This window comes from Mustela putorius, unplaced genomic scaffold (assembly GCF_011764305.1).
Source record: "Mustela putorius furo isolate JIRA1106 unplaced genomic scaffold, ASM1176430v1.1 tig00003834_pilon_pilon_pilon, whole genome shotgun sequence".
NCBI lineage: Eukaryota > Metazoa > Chordata > Mammalia > Carnivora > Mustelidae > Mustela > Mustela putorius.
In genome coordinates this window covers 94,765,018-94,785,073 of record NW_025421987.1, presented here as the reverse complement: position 1 = coordinate 94,785,073, position 20,056 = coordinate 94,765,018, and the positions used below count along the sequence as shown (strand labels likewise).

The 20,056-nt window shown below is 51.3% G+C and overlaps 1 protein-coding gene across 2 annotated transcripts in view; it reads left to right on the top strand.

Annotated features, from left to right (window-relative positions):
* The window catches only part of XXYLT1 (xyloside xylosyltransferase 1), a 155,371-nt gene that overhangs the window by 17,701 nt on the left and 117,614 nt on the right, over positions 1–20,056 (top strand). The window contains exons 1-2 of one of the 2 annotated variants that reach the window (XM_013052620.2): positions 8,687–8,739; positions 9,978–10,125. In XM_013052620.2, coding sequence (XP_012908074.1) covers positions 8,737–8,739; positions 9,978–10,125 — 151 coding nt within the window. In that variant the 5' untranslated portion in view covers positions 8,687–8,736. Of the gene's footprint in view, positions 1–8,686; positions 8,740–9,977; positions 10,126–20,056 lie in introns of those variants that run through there. The other variant, XM_004745296.3, reaches the window with a different exon arrangement.

The window sequence follows — 20,056 nt, the reverse complement described above, 5'->3', positions numbered from 1 at the left end:
TGTGCAGGATTTCCTGATGGGCAGACCTGTTTATCCATTTTTCCACTAGAGCTGGCTGTATGGAACCCTTTTTGTCTCCCAAACATCGCTGCCATGAGCGTCAGGCGTGTGTCTGCACGCACATGTGTGCTGAGTTCCTCCCGAGCGCACACCCAGACAGGCATTTACTGGCCCCGGAGTCTGTGTGTTTCCCTGAGGTGCCGGAAGTCTTGTCTGTGCGGTGCTCCTGCCGCCTGCTCCCTCTCCTCCCAAACACTTGGTATTCAGGCTCCCTTTTCTTGAGGTGGGTCCTCCTTCCTTGGTGTCAGGAGATAGAAACCTGAGGGCCACCTGGAGAATAGGATAGGAGGGAAACTTCCAGGACAGACCTGAGTGTTCCTTTGTGCCCCCCAAGCTTTCTGGCCATGTGGAGACTTGGATCAGTCTCCCCGACGTTTCAGAACCTCAGTAGCTGAGAGCAGAGAGGAGGGTGCCTCCAGCTAGAGGTGGACTGGTCTTTCCCTGAGTTCTGCCTCCACTGCCGCAGAGCTGTCTGAGAGGGCAGATGGCCTGGCTTTGGGGTGGCGACTTGCCCTGTAACCTGGGGAGAGCCTTTTCCCCTCACTAGGCCTCAGGTTCCCTGTCTGAAAGGGCAGGGTTGGCTCATGGACCGTGTGAGTTCTTGGCTCCACATGTATCGTCTGTCCACTTGTACTTTTACAATGAGCAAACCCCATGTTCTTAGCCATGGGCCGCTAGGCCTGAGCCTTGAGCTGCTGTTGGGTCTGAGTGGGGGCCGGTGGGCTGCCTATCAGGGTGCTCCCTGGTGACCGTTCTCTTCCCTGGGGTATGAATCCTCCTCCTCAGTGAAGTGGTCTGTGTTCTCATATAGTTTGAGGGAAGATCCTCGGATCCCAGGGGCTTAGGGGCAAAGTTGAGTAATGCCGACAGAGGGGAAGCAAAAGATTGCGTCTGGTCCTGTGGGACATGTAAGAAAGCCAGAACAAAGGATCACTGCTTTCTTTGCGGTGAGCATGTTTAAGGTCAATGTAGACTGAGCTACACTTACCGGTGTAAACCCCTGCCAGCACTGCTTCAGGACATTGATATGTGCTGGGTGTATCGATGAACAAAAGAGGCAGAACAGATCAAGTATCCTGGCTTTTTGGAGCTTATGTTGTGGCAGGAAGAGGATTAAATGAGCAAATAACATTTGTTTGCTTTGTTGCCTGGGGCACCATGAAGTAGGGGCTCAAAAAGTCTAGGTTTCATTTCATCTCTTTGTTGTCCCATGATAAGCAAATGAGGAAGTAGTACAGTGTCCTAGGAGGTGAGTAAGTTACCAGTACGTTAGCAGGGTAAGAGGCCTCAGGAGTATGGGAAAGTCGTGATAGCTAGTTGAGAGATGGGGACAGTCACTAAGGATATGGATTTTGAGCAGAGGCCCAAGGAGTGGAGTTGGCCGTGCAGACCAGGGTGGGAGGTCGCCTGGCGTGTGCAGGGAGCAGCAAGACCTTGCAGGTGGTGGGGGGGGAATGGCTGGGGAGGCCCTCTGGAAGGACCGCAGACCCAGGCACGGCCCAGTGCCCACTGGTGATGGGAGGGGCTGCAACTGTGTTTTGAGGGGAGAAGGGCCACTCTGGCTGCTATGTGGAGGACAGAATGAAGGTGAGGCCCATTCAGAGGCCAGCATCCTGGCCCAGGAGAGAGGAAACTGTGGGGTGAGGAGGAAAGCTTTGGGACCGTCCAGGAGAAGTGCACTTATTGGGTCAGGAGCCCAATGAGGGCTTTCTACACTAGACTTCATTCATACCCAGATTTGTGGCCTCTGGAGGGCTGGAAACATGTCACCCCCCACCTCCCCCTAGGTAGTAGGGACTCTGCCCTCAGTGAGGGAATAACAGAAGAAGAAAGGTGGAGTGCGATAGTCCCCATTGACTGGTAGGTTGCTCGCATTCTAGAATCAAAAAGGCCTGGGCTCAGATCTGGGCCTTGGCCATCCAGCAGGTCACCTTGGACAGGTCACATCCCCTTTATGAAGGGCAGAGTCATGACGAGGGTTGGATGAGCTCATGTTTGCCCACATGGCTTTCCCTATGGTGCCATGATGCCCAGGTGCTGGTGGCCAGCTTGGGGGAGGGGGTTGGGCTGTGTGGTGTCCTGACATGCCAGGGGGACTTGTGGCTTGAGGTTATGGGAGGGCCTGCTGGAGATGGGGCCCTGATGCCTGCCGGGGTGACCTTGACGGGGGGGCAGCCCTCATGTTGCAGACACCTCCTGGCTGTTGGAGCTGTGCTTGGCTTTTTTTTTTTTTTAAAGATTTAATTTATTTATTTGACAAAGAGACAGTGAGAGGGAACACAAGTCAAAGGAGTGGGAGAGGGAGAAGCAGGGAGCCTGACACGGGGCTCGATCCCATGATCCCGAGATCATGACCTGAGCCAAAGGCAGATGCTTAATGACTTAGCCATCCAGGCAGCCCTGTGATTGGCATTTTAAACACATCATCTCACCCTCTCCCCACCCCAGAAGAGGTGATGAACACGAACAGTGTCTCCCAAGTGAGGTCATTTGACTGTTTCCTTCACGGTTTTTGCCCAAATCCCATAACTGCCTGCAGCATTACCTACTTAATAGGCATTTTTACTGACTCTTCCTCTTCTTTAAATCATTTCCTTAGCCACTCCTTAGGTATGGTCTGCAAAATCATAGTGCTGAAGTATTTTTGCTAATTTTCTCATATTTTGCATATCAGAATCAGTTCATAAGTATTAGAGTGGTTGGTCTGTGTGCCTCTTAGAATTTTCTTTTGTACCCTGATCTCTTTACCTCCCCTACCCATCCCCCTCCGCCCTGCTATGGGTGTGTGCGACATCTTGAGGAGCACTGGACAAGGGGTTTCATGGAACCTAGGAGAGCCGGGAAGTGGTGAAGGCTGTCCTGTGTCCTGGAGTCTGACTGGTCTGAGCTCAGAGGGTCCCATGGGTCCCTGCTTGGGCTCCAGCCATGTCCCAGTCCCAGCCCCAGTCCCAGCGAGCCCGCAGGGGAGCGGGCCTCTCTGTGAGGAGAGGGAGTAGGGAGCAGAGGGGGTAGGGAGCTTGGGGCAGGCCCCTCCCATGGGGGGGCACTTCCTGTCTGCCACGTTGAAGCCAGAACCAGTTAAGTGCATCCCTCTGGGTGTCACTCCTGGTAAAACTGCTGTGTTCTTTGGGAGGTCATAGGTCGTGGGAGATTATAACATATCAGGGAACCTGGTCAGGAAGGACCTGACTGATCTACAGTCAGCAGACTTCTGGGAGAGGAGAGAGACCAGACCGCTGCTCCTGAGGTTTCCAGGACAGTCCTGCTGCTGCTGTTCTTTCTTGGGCCTTTCTCCCATCCTTCCGCCACTTTCCTATTGTCTCATGCCTTCTCTTTATCTTCTGAGGTGGAAAACATTATGTTGTAGACAATGGGCTTGTCCTGTCAAGAAATTTAACATTACATGTAAAAAGCCCAACCTCATCATTTGTAAAAGAGGCGAGTTAAGGAATGGTTGTGACTGCTATGTAAGGGTTGTCTCAAAGAGCTCACTCAGTGTGTTCTTCAGTGAGTGCCTGACAAGGTGGGGAGAAGGTGGGGAGTGGCTGAGCACTCAGAACGAGCACTCAGGGTTGAGGAGAGGGGGCTGGGACCCAGAGAACAGGGGTGAATGGCATGGGAAATGGGCCATGGGGCCATGAAGTTGGCTGCACCGTGCTGTAGAAATTATGGCTTTCTGCTTTTGGAGCCCCTCAGCTGTGGCAAGCATATGTGGAAGGCCAGGAAGCCTGATGTCACCATTAGCTGGTCATGAACACTTCCAGAGTCCAGAAGAAAGCACTGACCTTTTTTTCTCCCCTTCCATTTTTCTTTTGGAGTCACCTTATGGTTCATTTCCAGTCAGCCTTGGAGGAGCATCTGGGCCACTCCCTCCATCTCTCTCCACTCCTCTCCATGTGTTCCTCTTTTCTCAGACCCTTCTTTGCCTTCCAAGGACATGGCTCTGTCCCAGTAGTTTGCTGTATAGTTCCTTGGGGTCATCCTGGAAATTCCCTGGGAGGTCCCGGGGGTTTGAGGGCCTACAGAGCAGAGCACCTACAAGACACACCAGCCTTTTTGTTACTTTTGTCATGTGCACAGCCTCTCCACGTTGCCGTGCTAGTCAGGTCTTCATCTTTCCACCTGCTGGAGGTGGGGAGGACAACACGGCGTGAGGGGTGAGAAATGTTGGTGCCGCCACACCGGGCACACAGGCCTCTGTGTCCAGTTCCTCAGCCTGGGTTCTGCTCTTCTCCCGTCGTGGTGGCCTGTTCTAACTTGGGGCCTGTGTTTGATTCCTCTGTCGGGGGCTGCTAATCAACAGAGAATCAAGGTTTGAAAGGAGTTAGGGTATACCTTTGCCATTTATTCTCTCTCCATTATAGGCAAGAAAATAAAATGTGGGGAGAACATAAGTGGGGAGAGAGGGTGGAGCTGGAGAGAATGATCTGGGTCACGTGCGAGATTATATGCTCCTCTCCCCTCCACCCCCACAGACCCTCCAGCTGCTCCTCAGGTGAAGGGGTTCTGGACCTTTTGCCACTGTGGTCTTCTCCTTTGGCCGTGCTGTGCAAGTTTGCCCATAGCCTTCCTGCAGTGATGTCCAGAGCTGAGCCCAGCCAGGACCCTGGGGCCATCTGACTGGCCCTGAGTCCAGCGGGATACTTCTTCGTATGTCTGAAGGCCAGTAGAATCACTTGGGGGTGGTTTCTGAAAGAAGATTTCTGAACCTGCCTGCAAACTGACTCATGATGTCTAGAGCAAGGACCTAGGAGTCTGCATTTTTGTAGGACTCCCCAGCGACAGCCTTTGCGCTCTGGAGTTGGAGCCCAACTCCCCTCCTGACAGTGTAGCTGCAGCTTAGTGGTCCACGTGGTTCGGCCCTCAGTCACCTTCTGTGCGGGGGGCCTTTTCCAGAGCTGCTGGGCCTGTTTGACATGTCCTCCCTACCCTGGGCACATCAAGGTGTGGGAGAAATGGAATCTGCTGAAATGTTGGGCATCTTATAGGAGTTCCAGAACATTAACTGCAGACCTGGTTTTCTGGAAACTTCTGATAGTGCTGTAAGTGTGAGGTGGAGAGGAGGGTGGGGAGGGAACCAGACAAGATGTTTTGTAGCAGCTGGATTCCTTGTAGTATAGTGTAGTAAAGAACAGCTTTAGCTCTTGGGCTGTTAGTAAAGTGGGTCATGAGCATGGATGTTGGGAAATTCTTTGGAAATCAGATGGACAAGCCTCCTTTTTCCTCTTCAGCTGTTTGTGCTTTTGCTTGGCAAGATTAAATTACACCTAGGACATCTTGTAGAACTGATGAAAGTCACATTAGGGAGGGATGGAAACAGGGCACCTGCAGCCTGGTGAACACTGGTGCTGGTGGCGGCTTGAGTCTGGATGGGGCTGAGAATCTTCCCACCCAGTGCTCCAGGCAGTCCCTTGGGGCAGGTGGACACCAGCCCCTGTCACCTCTTTCTTGGCTGCCAAGTCACCGTGTGACCTGCTTCCCCACAGGGCGTGCCAAGTGATCAAGGAGTTTTCTCCACCAAGTTGAGTTAAGGTTTGGCATTGCTCTATGTCCTCAGTGAATGCTGAGGGGAGCTGGGGCCTGGCTCTTCAGCCCTGTCTGTGCCGGTGAGCCCAGGGCCAGGTGGCAAAGACGTCTACCCCTGCCCGGCCCCAGACTCTGCCATTCTGATTGGTGTGGTCTCCTCATATTGGAAGTGTCTAGAATGTGCTGCCTGGTGGATGTGGGGAAAGCTTCCCCTCTCCCCGCATCTCCACTTTGTCCTTTTCAAAAGAGGTGGGGCTTTCCAGAGTCTCTTGTACATACTGCTCTCTCAATTACACGTTTTATTTGAACTGAAAGGTACGGCTTGAGAACACCTTCGCCTGGAACAACCTCAGTCATTACTGAAGTGCTTCTAGAAGTCACTTGACAGAATTAATTAAAAATAAAAGGAGGTGAAGAAATTTAACCCAGATTTAGTCATCATTCCTAGAGTTTTGATTTGATAATTACAAGTGTAGAATATTGATATAAGTGAGGCTTTAAAGATCACTAATGAAAGGAAGATAGTAAGTGGCCACAAATATGTAATTAGAGGCTGATGAGAAACAACGGCTTGATGATACGAACGTGGGTTCTCCTCAATGGTTGGGATACCATTTCCAATGACACCGTCTGACATAAATTCACAAGGAGCTGTATCAAGCATCTGAAATGGAGGACGAGGATGATATGTTCCAGAAACCGGCTCTAGATGTCTCAGCTCGGGTTGATAAAGGCACTAAATGGGGCGCATGCATGCGCAACGTTCCAAAAGATACCATTTTGTAAGCTGGATGTGGGAAAAATAGTCCTTTAATAGGATTTTAATATTAAGTATTTATATATAAATACATTTATGAAAGTTTCAGATGGTGATTTGATTTTTTAATCTAAGTCCCCCCAAATTGTATAGTCAAGTTGGTGCAAACCCAGCCATTGTCTTAGATCTTCTCATTAGCCAGTTGCCTTCCACAGGAGAGTTACTTTATATCCCTCCTGGTTTTCCAGGTTATGTGGTTATTCTTCCTGAAGCCCCTGAGGGTGGGATTTGAAAGTGAGGGGGAGTGGTGGGAGGGGTGACCTCTTCTCTGCCTTCCCCCCACCCTTTTTACCTTCCATCTCTCTCTTGCCTCACTGCCCCCTGCTGGGGACCAGACCCCTGGCTGGGGGCTTCCTAGTGTGCCCGACTCTGACCCTGCCCTTGGAAGGTCACGGTTTGCAAACTGGTTTTAGACATTGGGAGGCCTGGGTGTTTTGATTCATACTTGCAGTGTCTGTGGTTTGTTTCTTGCTATCGGTCCATGGAACATATTAATTTATCTTTAAGTAGATTTATTAAATGAAATATTCATGGGAGCGGGTGCTTCAGTGGGCAGCATTTGGAACAGTGTGCTGAGTACAGTTTGTCCTCCTAAGTCTATTAATGCTGATAGGATGTCATTGTCTCCTGTGAAGCTGCGGGGTGAGCTGGGGGCCCAGGCAGGGGACAGAGCTGGCCGCTGGAAGCCGTCTCCCTCAGCTCGGCTCCGGCAGGCTCTGTTCTGAACACTCCGTGTGTGTGTGTGTGTACGTGTGTACGTATCCATTCTCTGTCTTCCTTTTTAATGAACATAGCAGCTTCCATTTCTGAGAGAGCCCTCTTGTCAGCTTCCAGATTCTTGTCTAATTCCTGCTTGCAGCCATGGCTTGGAGGTGTAATGAGGCTCAGAGGGAGACGCTGGCTTATGAGTGAAGACTGATCTGCGAGGAGAAGCCATTCGGGGGACTGAGGATGGGGGCGGGGGACAGAATGCTAATACTCAAGAATAAGCGCAGCATCACAGCCCCTGAACTGGGCGCTTTCTCTCCTGGTCCCCCGTGGTCCTAAAAGCCACCATTGGAGGCGAATGTTACCATTTCTGTATTTGAGGCTCAGGTTGGTTTAGTAACTTCATTACTAATTTAGTAAGTTCATTTAGTTCCACAGACCTGTGGAGGCCTGTCCCATGGCCAGGGGCTGGGCACGGGGCACAGAGCCGCCATAGCATCGGGCCTTGGTGAAGGCCCCATCTAGCAGATCCAGAAACAGGCTTGTGGAGGAGCTGGACGGGGAAGCAGAGCCTCCCTCTGTGTACTGGAGGGTGCCGAGGAAGGTGTGATGAATTGTGGGAGGCTGAGTCCAAGGCTATCCAAGCCAGGCTGGGAGACTGGATAGGAGTTTACCAGACATGTGGGGGCTGGGAGGGGTTCCCCATGGTACAAAGAGCAGGTCCAAACATACAAGGATCTAGGAGAGGGTGGGGATGATGGCCTGGTTCAGTTCTGCTCAATCGCCAGAGGAGGGAGGGTGCCGGATGCCTGAAGCCTTGCTGGGGAGTTTGGACTGTGACTGATGGCAGTGAGCCATTGGAGGTTTTGAAGCCAAGGAGAGGGAGAAGGGAAGCTGGGTATTTGGACAGTTACTCGAGAGGCACCGCAGAGGCTGGTTTGGAGGGGACAGGGAGGAGGTGGGAAGCCTAGGGCTTGGGGTGCTCAGGCAGCCAGGAAGTCACCGGGGTGAGGTGAGGGGAGCATGGGGGGTGTAGGAGGTAAAAGGCATAATTTGGCATCTGTATTGAGGAATACCAGAACTGGTTGAGAAGTCATGAAAAAGAAAACGTCAAAGAAAGGAATCAGAAAAAGGATAAAGGAAAGTAGCTCATTAGAGAAATGTGAATGCATTTGAAAAGGACAAGGAGTTATAAGAACAAGGACCCTAACACAATAGAAAAGTTTCTCCAAGTGTAGTGGTGTTTCTGAAATCTAAGCAGATGGAAAGAGAAAAGCAAACACTTAAGTGAGGGAAGACAAAAATAGGTTGCTGCCAAAAGCAGAACCTAAAGTCGGGAGAAGCGGACGGGGCCGTGGGCCCCCACTGCGGGGCCGGGAGAGGTGGTTCTTCTGGGGACCTGATGGCTGAAGGCTCTGGGGGCGCAGTCTGAGCAGGAGATGTGCTGAAACAGACAAGGAAAGGACAGAGGTAGATGGGAGGCTGGCTCCTACCTGCTTGAGGACCTCGGGGCCCTGCCCATACTGGGCTTTCCTCCAGCTGGCAGAGCCCCTGTGACCAGGTGAGCAAGCCAGTCAGGGGAGTCGCAGGGCCTCTCTCTTCACTCTTGCTGTCCTGGAGTCCGCATGGTGAGGGCTGAGCAGCACACAGCCTCCTCGCAGGCTAGTCCTGTCCTGTGAGCTGCGGGGAAGAAGGGAGGTCGGGGGGGTCATCAGCAGATCTCTTGTGAGGGCTGAGGTTGGAGGACGATGAGCATCTAGCCTTCGGGCCTGGGCTGTATATATTGAGTGCCTCTGGTGTGCAGTGGAGTGTTTTAGGTGTTGGGGGTGGGGTGCACGGAGCAACAGAGAAAACTTGCAAGACCTACCGGAGCACAGTGCATGGAAATTTGGTAGCTGCAGAGGGGATGAATTCAAAACTGGGAATAACGTCAGACCAGGAAAACCAACTCTATATATAGAGTCCTGTTAGTCCTCTTACCTATTCTGTTTGCCGCTTATGCTGCTTGGGGTTGCTGTTAAGAAAGAGGATGCGTTTATACCTGAAAGAGCGCAGACTTGGAATCTAGAGACCAGGATTCAAGTTCTGGCCCTGCCGCTCAGTAGCTTTGTGACCTTGGAAAAGCATAACCTCTTTGAGCATCTGCTTTCTCACTTGTAATTGTAATAACTGATAATCATAATAGAGCTCTGCTAGGGACGGCTGGCTCACTGAAGTCCCGGGTTGTCATGGGCATGCATGTGTGGGAAAGCATTTCATACCATGTAGTGCTCTGTTCAGTAGCTGCCGACCTTTCTAGATCCAAAGTGCTTTGCTTTGCAGACTAACCAGTGCCTGGTTAGTCATCTAGCTCTCACAGCACCTCCAGAGTGTCTGGGGCCCTCAGGACATGCTGGCGGAATTAATGCATGAGTCCGCTGTGACACTCTGTGTTCCACGGCCATCTTCCAGGGGTCCTCTCCCTGTCCACAGTGGTGGACGGGAAGGTGGGGCATTGAACACATGGAGTGGCCACTGGGAGTGGTGGGCAATGCCTGGCCAGCACCAGCCACCCGGCCTGAATCTCAGTGCCAGACATTGGCACGTGGCTTTGGTTTCCATGTGGCCTGGCTTGGAGTTCAGAAGCAGAAAGCAGACTGGGGAGGGCTCCCATGCCTCTTCCACTGTGCGCACCCCCGACATGCATGGGGACACAGCTCTCACCCCTGGGGCTTTGTCCTTACAGGCAACCCTTAGCCGACTCCCTGTGGTTCCTCATTTCCATAGCTCCGGCCTGGGCCGTGCTACCCGTGGCCCTGGAGGGGTGTGTGCTGGGGGTCTCGCATGGATCTGCTCACTCCTGCGGTTTCCTCGTGTCCTGCTGCAGGTTGTCTTCCACGACGTGGGTGTGCTGACGGACAAGCTTTTCCCAGTGGTGGAGGCCATGCAGAAGCACTTCAGTGCTGGCTCGGGGACCTACTACAGTGACTCCATCTTCTTCCTCTCGGTCGCCATGCACCAGATTATGCCCAAAGGTAACCTGGGCGCAGGCCCCAAGCCCTGGTTTCGGACTTCCGTGTCTTTTCCCCTGGCTCCAAAGCGGCTGGTGCCCTGACTCAGGGAGAAGAGCTCCACTGCAACACGAGGGAGAGGGCCAGCCTCAGTCCTTGTGTCACAGCTCTCTGTCCAAAGACTCAAGGACAGGGCCCTGGGGGGCACAGCTGCTGTGCCCCACTCATGAGGACAGTGGAACTTGTGCAGTGTGCTGTCCCCAGACTCAAGCAGGGCATCTGGGCTCCAGGCTTGACCCAGCTCCTGCACACACCCCAACCCCCAGGTCTCAGTTTGCTCATCTGTAAAGTGGCAGGTTAGGCTAGGGGAGTTTCCATTCAGATCTGTGATCCCATTCTCTAGTTTGTATCTGGACTTATCTGAATTTAAGATATCCAATCTACATGTGAGAGGTGCAAATTAGAACTCAGAGTTTTCTTTCGTTTTTTTCTTTTTTAAAGATTTTTAAAATTTATTTGACACAGAGAGAGAGAGAGAGCATGAGAGAGAGGGAATATAAGCAGGGAGAGTGGGAGAGGGAGAAGCAGGCTTCTGCTGAGCGGAGAGCCCCATGCGGGAGGGAGCTCAATCCCAGGACCCTGATTATGACCTGAGCTGAAGGCAGACGCTTAACGACTGAGCTACCCAGCTGTGCCATAACTCAGAATTTTCTGAAACTTTGATGCACAACCAGAGGATTTTCTGGGCTTTGGTCCCTCTGGGGCAGAAGAGATTGATTGTCTGGTCCATGATAGGTCAGACTTGTGTGGAAATGCTGGCAAGTCTGGTCATCCTTGGATTAGAAACCTTGGAGGTTTCTTTTTAGTGGGGTGTCCCAAGCTGCTGGGTTCTCTTCCTCCTAGCCGTCCTTGTTTGATTCTGGAGGGCTGGATATTCCTCCCAGTATCAAGCCATGGTGAACCATGTCCTGAGCCTTTTAGGGGTCTGGAGGGGAGTTTGGGGGTCTTGGGGTAGCTGGGACCTGAACTGTGACTGTTGGGGTTTCCAATAGTCAGACCAGGCAGAACCTGATCCCCCAGGGGACAGCTAGGCCATTTGGAGGAGACCTGCTGCTCTAGCCCAGCAGACCAGAAGTAAAAGAGAGGTCAGGAGCCACCGGTGTTGGAAGGGGTCTGTAAGCTGGGAATTCAGGTTGAACTGGGTTCTCCTTGGCAGCATGGTGTCCCTGGACGCCATAGGGAATTTTAGCCTGTGCATTGTGGCTGCGACTGTCTCTGCGAGGCAAGTCCCTGAACCACGGAGGCCTCTTAATATTCTCTTGCTGGAAGGCCAGAGCTCGGGGAGATTTGCTGAGCAGGGTGGGGTCTGAAGGAGAGAGGGCGGCGCGGGAGAAGAGCTAGCATTTGTGCAGCTCTGTGAGTTCACCGATTCCTGCCCCCAGCGCTGTGCCATCATAGCTGGGAGACTGAGAGGTGGGCTTGGCCAGGGTCAGACAGCCCTTTAAGCGGCAGGGCTGGGATTTGGGCCCCAGTCAGGCTGAGTTGGAGGCCCGCTTCTCTAAACAGCAGCTGCTCTGTCCCCTCCAGTGTGCTGTGAGTGGTCCCTCAGGGTAGGACCAGTGCTAGCACCATGGGGAATGCAGATGGAAGGAGGGTATTGCCGCTGTCCTGGGTTCTAGCGGGAGACAGACACGGTGCTAGTCCCAGCCCTGCTGCCAACCACTTGTGTGCCTTTGCTGAGCCACTTAGCCTCTCCAGGCCTCAGTTTCCCGACCTACCAAATGAGAAGATAAAGGGTGCTGATCTAGTGAGCAATTTATTTGGCTTGTATTTGGAAGAGTCCCAGCCTACAGGAATCCCCCTGTGGGTTTTGGCGGTCCGGGGGAGCCAAGGGAAGAGGGGTTCTACCTTTATCCTACCCCTTGCTTCTACCCTGCCCCCCCCTCCATCCAGCAGTCCTTCCTGATTACTGCATGGATGAAGCTTTGGAACAGGATTCTATGTGGTCGGAGGACTCCATGATTAAACTCATTTGAAACATCTTGATGAGAGGGGCCTTTAGGATCCAGCCAGTCTTGTCCTGCATGCATGATTAGTTCAGTGAAATGCTGTGAGGGAAGGACCCAGGAGGAGATCTGGGAGGAGCTGTCCCCGACTTCTCCTCACTCCCTCCCTTCCCTCCTTCCTCCCTCATCGGCTGGTAGGTCACTTCCCAGCATGGGCTAAACTCCAGGCCAGGTCATGCTTTTGGGGCCCCCAGAGGGAGGGGAAACACAGCTTCCTGGGGCTGGTGAAGGCAGAGAAGCTGGCTGTGCCTCGCAGTGTCAGGGGGGACCAGGCAGATGGCACCTCGCAGTGTTAGGGAGCCCCCAGACTGCCGTCCCTCTGCCTTGAAGCCTGGTCTTGTCCCCGGGAGGGGTGGGCAGTGCCTGCTGGGATGAGGCTGTGGCCAGAGCTTTGCTGTCTTTGCAGTAGATCAGATGCTGGTGTCCTTCCAAGTGCGGTTCATGCCCCTGAGGGGCCTGTGTCCTGTGGGGAAGGAGGGGAGGTGCCCAAACACTGAATCCTCTCTTGGGTTCTTCAGGCAAATGACAGTGTGTTGCGCCCAAAGTCCACTTCCTATGAAGAGAGTTCCTGAGAGTTACTAAAATCTGGTGGCCATAACAAGAAGCCAGCAGTCCCGGAGTTCCTGTGGGGTCTGGGTGTCTCTGCTGAGCAGTCTGGCCGCCACATAGCACTTGGCAGCCTGAGAAACTCCTACTGGCCAGGTCCTTTGGCACATCCTGTGAGGTTTGGAAGGATGCTTTGTTTTCATGCACGCTTCATGCTGCCTTGAGTCTGTCCTGGCTCTTTACTATTGCCTTTTTGGTATTCTTTTTTTTTTTAATCTTAGAAATCAGTGTTTTGTGCTTTGTTGATGGTTTTGTTCTTGTACAATTGGTTCATTTTTGCTGTTTTAGTTATTTTGTTTCTTTCACAGAGTTCTTCTTCCTCTAGGAAAGTGAGAAGGGAGTGGGGTGGGTCACAAGTCCTTGGTCCCACCCAGGAAGGCTGGGTCAGAACAGCTTACATTCCGCCGAGTTACATCTCAGGAGGTCCTGTCTTGCCCTGGACATCCCAGTTAGTTCTCTGTGTGCAAGCCTGTCCTCTCCATCCCCTCTTGGAGCAGTGGGCTCACCCTTCTGCACCTGAACCACCCTGAAGAGATGTTTACTTATTCTATCTTATTCTATTTTAAGACTTTACTTATTTGAGAGTGACAGAGCAAGTGTGAGCATAAGTGAGAGAAAGCACAGTCAGGCGCAGAGAGAGAGGGAGAAGCAGGTTCCCCACTGAGCAGAGAGCTTGATGTGGGGCTCAATCCCAGGACCCTAGGATCATGACATGAGCTGAAGGCAGATGCTTAACTGACTGAGCCAGCCAGGCCCCCTATTTACTTACTCTATTTTAAATGTAACCTTCTTAAAAGAATATCTGAAAACTACATAAGAATAGAAAAAGTTATCCTTCTACTACTACATAAACACGAACTCCTTCGTTACCTCCTAATATGTTCCCAGCATATAGCTTTTTAAAAACTTAGGTGAAGTAAGAGTTATGCCATATATTAAAACATTGTCCATCTTTCTGTGCATATCACAATATGAACTTGGACATTAAGCTCAAAGGATGAAAGAAATGGTGCAAGGAAAGCCATGTCATGACATTCTCAATTAATGTGACTCATCACCATTTTCTGTGTGGTTACAGTCTTGGAAAAATTTTTGAATGCTTCCATTGAGTAGATGAACCCCGGTTCACTTTATCATTTCCCTGTTCTCAGTTACCTGGCACTTTGTGGGTTTTTTGTTTTGTTTTGTTTTTTTGTTTTGCTTTACAGTCATAAATTATACTGTGATTAATATCCAAATACATAAAGATAATTTTCTCTAATTAGGATTATTTCCTTATGGTAACTCCCCATAGCTGGGGTCACTGGGCCAGAGGTGACCCTTACAAAGCCATCCTATGTCAGTTTCCCCCTGTCCCTGGGTCACCAGCCTGCACATGGGAGGGTCTGCAGGATTTTCTCTGCTCACTGCTGTTGGCCTCTCAGGGGGACCTCCGGCAGCCACATACAAGTGTCAGCACAGTTCCTGTCCCCTCGCCAAGATAGGAAGCAAGGAGCTGAAATCGGGGCACTGCTCTGAGTCAGAAGGCACACTGGGCCTCCTGGCCTGGTTCTGGTGATCTGTCCCATGCTCATTCTGACAGACCTGCGGGGCTAGCCTCCCACACCCATGTAGCCCCACAAAGCTTATAAAACCTGGTTTCCTCTCTCCTCATCTTGGCTCCTTGCTGCAGCCCTGTGGAGGGGGCCTGGCTGGGCTCGGTGGGGGGTGGTTAACCCCGTGTGTTTTGCTCTGATTGTCTCTCTTGAAGCAGCACCACCTAGATCGTGTCTGTAGAGTGAGGACCAAGGGGTCCTGCCCACCAAATGTGCTGGCTCCGATTTTGGTCAGAGCTCATTTTCCTTCTGGTTGCCTTTTGGCAGGGTCACATGTGGCTGGCCCGTCCTGCCACTGACAGGCAGCCACTCTGCTCCTCACTCACACCCACGGGGCTTTTCTCTCCTCATCTTAGTGCTATTAGGTTTGCCACCGTTGGAAGCATCTTTATGCAATGGAAAAGAAAACATTTTTGCCCAACTGGAGCTGGAGGGAGTGAAAAACAGCCCCTCAGGGCCCTCCGGCTTCCCTCTCCTGTGTCGTGCGGCTCCAAGGAGCTGTTGGCTCCAGCTGAGCAATAGGGGCCATAAAAATAGGCGTCACTGAGCCTTAGCCACGATGCCTGGCCTGTGGTTGTGGTGTTCTCCCTGGGCAGGGAGGGTAGGTGTCCAGATAGTCAGCAGTCGTTAAGGCTGCCCCGATGCCCTAGAAGTCTCTCTTGGAAGGTTCTTCTGTCCTGGGTCAACCCTTTGCCAATAGACCTGCTTTGCTGAGGGTCTAGGATGTGCGTGGTGTGGTGCTGGCCACTGTGGTGTCTCAGAGATGCTCTCCAGGCTCCCGCTTCGTGGGCTTATGGCAGTGGGATGGCTTGCATGGCCTGGCCATTAGGGTGGGACATCAAGAAAGCCACAGGGGAGAGGGATGCCCGGGGGGCTCATTGGTAAGGTATCTGCCTTCAGCACTAATGATGATCCTGTGGTCCTGGGATGCAGCCCTGCATCAGGCTCCCTGCTTGGCAGGGAGTCTGCTTCTCTCTCCTTCTGCTCCTCCCCACTGCTCATATTCTGTTTCCCTCAAATAAATAAAATCTTTTAAAAAAGAAAGAAAACCACGAGAGCCACACACAGTGCTGAGAGTTTCACAAGGGGATGACTTCCAGGCATCTGGCATGAAGGACGAGGGCTTCACGGAGGAGGTGGTACTTGAGGTGGGCTTTGAAGGGTGGGTGAAGAGTCATTGTTTGAAATGGGTAGTGAGCAGATGAGGCAGTTGGGAAGTTACGGTGTGCCTTTGGGAAATGGCATACTGCCTGTTTTGATGACTGTATCAAAGCCCGTGTTGGAAAGTAGTGGTAAAGAAGTTGGGTGAAAGAGGCTGGCATGTGCCATGGAAGCTTGGATGCCAGGCTGAGGGGCTGGCTCTTGTCCATGGGAGACTTTGGTGGGCATTCCTGACATGGAGGAACCTGACCAGACTTGTGCTTTTGGAAGGCTGATGTGTCTGAGATGGGGAGTGGATCACTGTGGGAGTTAGTGGGGTCCAGCTGCCTCCCCTTACTGAGTATGGGCTGGGCTGTGAGAGAACCACATGTGGACTCCCTGGCCTTAAGCAGCAGCAAGGCTCGAGTGTCCCCATGTGTATGTGTGTGTGAACGTGTAACTGTGTGTACCAAGCATATTGTAAACGTGGAATGTAAACCCTGGCAGGCATCTCCAGCCTTTGCATGAGAGCCTGGAGGCCACAGAAGTTATGACACTGACATTGTCCTGGCTGCTCTAAGGCCAGTGAGGACCTAAGTGGCAGCTTTTAACAGCTTAATGGGTCCAAAACAAGAGGAAGTAGAATTATGAGAGTAGGCAGAGCAGATAGTCTTCCATTTGGAGCTCAGTTAGGAGGTTGTAAACTGCAAAACCATGCAGATAGTCCTGTCACAGTACCACTAGCCTGGCAGTCCTTCACACTTTAGTGTAAATTAGCCCCATCTGATTGCTTTACTCTGAACACTGAATTGAGAACGATGCCCCCAGCCCTATGCCCGGGGCTTTGGGGTGAGCAGAGAATACTCAGTTCTGCTTCAAGTGAGGTAAAACTCAGTCAAGGTGAGAAGGCAGACAGCTCTGGAGAGACAGCAGAGCTTTTGGCTTCGTTGTGAGGAGGGACTCAGGTGTGGGGGAGGCATTCAAGCTCAGGTTCCCCACATCATAGCCCTCTCCAGCCTGGCTTTCCTCATCTATGCACTGGGGGTAACTTGACCCTTTCTTCCTTGCTTCCAGGCTATTGTGAGAGGAGGTCAGTGTGGAAAAATATTGAACAGTGATATGTTAATGACGATGATGGTGATGATTATGACTGTACACCTGAAGAAACACCAAGTCATATACCCCTCTGGCTGTCCAGATCGCCAGCACTTGTGCCCCACATTTGCCAGCAGGAGAAAAACCTAGTGCCAAGTTAGGTGGAGAGGACTGTGCAGTGAATATGCCCATTTTACAGATGGATAGCATGAAGCCCAGAAATGGGAGGGCATTTCAGCAAAGTTACCCAGTGACTAAGAGATTAGGACCTAGGTTGTCCAACACCACTTCTCTCCCAGCCTCGGTTTCCCCAGCTAGTCAAAGCAGGTATTGGGCTCCCTCAGCTGCTTTGTACCCTGCACCCCGGTATCCTCTGAGTGTCCTTGGGGCACATAATCCTCTGGACACAAGTCAGGAGCGTGCTGGCCATGTCGGCAGTGTGGGTGTCTGCTTTCTGTATATTCCAGAGTTTTCTGTTCGGTGTCTAGCCCTCCAGATATTTGCACGTGTCTGTGTACGTGCTTGTGCGTGTCTTCACTCTAGGTTCACAGAGTCCCCTTGGACCTTTGGCACTTTGGGCCTTTGTAGCTTCTCTATGTCTGTCTCCCTATATGTTTTTATCTAAGTGTTGGATTTTTTACAAGTTTGAGATTTATAGAAAAATGATGAAGCCAGTACAGAGAGTTGGTATGTACTCCATACTCAGCTTTCCCCATTATTAGCATATAACCTTAGTATGGTATGTTGGTTACAATTAATAAACCAATATTGATACATTATTACTAACTAAAGCCCACACTTTTTTCAGTGTGTGTTCGTTTTAACCTAATGTCCTTTCCTGTTCCATGATCCCATGTTACATTCAATTGTCATGTCTCCTTAGACTTCTCTTGGCCAGGGAATTTTCTACAACTTGCCTTACTGTTTTTGATGACCTTGACAGTTTTGAGGAGTACCTGTCAGATATTTTATAGAATGTTCCTCTGTTGGGATTTGTCGGGTGTTTTTCTCATCACTAGACGGGAGTTAAGACTTTTTGGGAAGAAGAACACAGTGGTAAAGTGCCATTTTTCATCCTGTTGTATCAATAACATGTTGCAGCGTATCTAGAGTATGTGATTTATTACTGTTGATGTTGGCCTTGATCTCCTTTGCTGAGCTAGTACTTGTTTGATTTCTCGACTGTGAAGTTCCTCTTATTTGCCTCAGCCTGTGCTTTAAGACTATGGATGGCCACTTTTCAGAGGGTATGTATCTATTGCTTGGGCTCTATCCATGTCCTGCTGGTGATGTCTGCCTCCTCATACTGCCAGACATGGTCCATGGGAGCCCAGAGACTTGGAAAGACTGCTTCCTCATTCCAGAGGGTAGGCCCCACTCTACTGTGCTGGTCAAGAGATGATCATGTCCGAGCTTCCCTCGACTTCCAGGCCCAGTGTGTTCAGGGAACACTTTGCCAGGCAGGTCTGAAGCAGGCCGAAAGGGGTGTCAGAGAAAAGGAGTTCGGGCTTGGGGTCAGACTGAGCTGGGTGCAGGTTGCTGCTCTCTTGACTCACTAGATTTGCTAACAAAGGAAGTTACTTGAAAGAAGCCATGTGGGACGGTGGTTGGAAACATGGGCCAGGGGCCACTGTTCCTATGTCCCCAGCAGCACCATCACTGGCCTGTTATGTGACTCTGGCCAAGTTACTGAACTATCTATGTCTGTGGTTTTCTCCTCTGTAAAATGGAGATAACAGTTCACATCTCATGGGGTGGTTATGAGAGTTCAGCGGGTTAGTATTTGTAGTGGGTTTTGAACACTTAGCTTGCCACCTCTCTGGAATTCAGCTTCCCCGGCTGTAAAATGGGGATGATACAGGACTTGCCTCAGAGGATTGCCAAGACGGTACCTGTAACAGTGCTCAGCCCTGTGCCTAGCCCATGGTGAGCGCCCAGGAGCTATTGGCCATTTGGGTGGCGATGAGGAGGCATGCCTGCAAACACAGCACCCGGGGTGTGGGGCTGGAGGGACTCTCAGGCTCTTAGACCACACACTTTTTGCCTTCTGGGAAGAGCTTCTGATAAGGGATATGGACATTTTCTGTGTGATCTGGACAAGGCATGTCTCCTCTTATCTCCAAGGGCCATGCCTTCCTCTCAGGGTTACTGTGAGCTGGAAATGGAGTGATGCCACTGAAAACGTTTCCTCTCCCTTACCCGCCAGAAGAACTTTTCCATTAGCTCCCAGAATCGGGGCTGAAATCTGCACAGTCCTAGCATGTTGTTCTGACCACCGTAGCCCCATCCTGCTCGTGTTTCCTGAGGAGACTAGTATGTGCAAGAAGACCAGGCAAGGGCACGGTGTTTCAAATTTCTGGAAAATGTGAGACTTGGGGCCCAGCCTCCTCTGTCCCGTGTCATGTCCTTGAAGCCAGCAATGTTTTCTGTCCTAGGAAATCAGGACAAAGCTGATTGGTTTGGAATCAGGGGTGGACCCAGCCCTCCCAGCCCCCCCTTCTCCTAGCATCTTGGGTGCCATCACCCTGGGGGTCCTTGTTTCAGCAGTCTGTCACTGGGGCCTCATGGTCCGGAGGCTGGACTCTTTGGAGGACAGTCTTGGGTCTGCTTTGGACCAGTGTGGCACTGGGCAGGAAAGGCTGGTGCAGAACTTGGGGTAATTTGTGTTCAAGTGCTGCTCAGCTCAGGTTTATAGGTCCTTTATAGAAGGAATGGAGGCAGGGCTGGGACAAAACCAGAGTGGGGGCCTGCAGGCTGGCAGCTCTCCTTTCATTCATCGATCATTCATTCACATTTTGGAATACTGGGGTCGGTGTACAACCTTCCCAGGAAAGCCTTTAAAATCGCATTGTTTTTTTCTTAAGTGAAATTTGGCAAATGTAGTAAAAGCCATATTCAGTTTGGATTATTCTGTGCTTTTTATATCCTTACTTATTACCATGGAAGGTCTTTAATGCTCTCTACTCTTCGTACATGGCTATTTCTAAGGTAGAGAAGGTTTTCAAAGGCTTTTTTGTGGACTTCATAATTTTGAAACCAAATTGGAAATCGTTAGTCAATGTCTAGTTATCCATCAGCAAGGCAGACATGCATCTAGTGGGAAGGGTTCTGTAGGGGGATGTTCATGCATTCTGGAGCCTGGGGTTTGGAGGAGAAGGAGTGCGAATTTTGGCCTCTTCTCTACCCCTCCCCCATCAACCTCAATATCAGGAGGAAACAGAAATAATTCAGAAATAAGGGGCTCCTAAACTCATTGATACTGTTTTAAATGGTTTTCCAGTCTCTAAAATCCTTAATGTGAAAAGTGCTGGCCAGCATGTGCCTGTATCCACAGTTAGCTCTCTGGGCTCTGTATACTTTGGGGTAGAGTGGCCTGAGGACAGATGGGGGTGGTTTAGTGTGGATACAGGTCTGCCATCCTGGGAGTGAGTTCTTACCCTACCCCCTGCCATC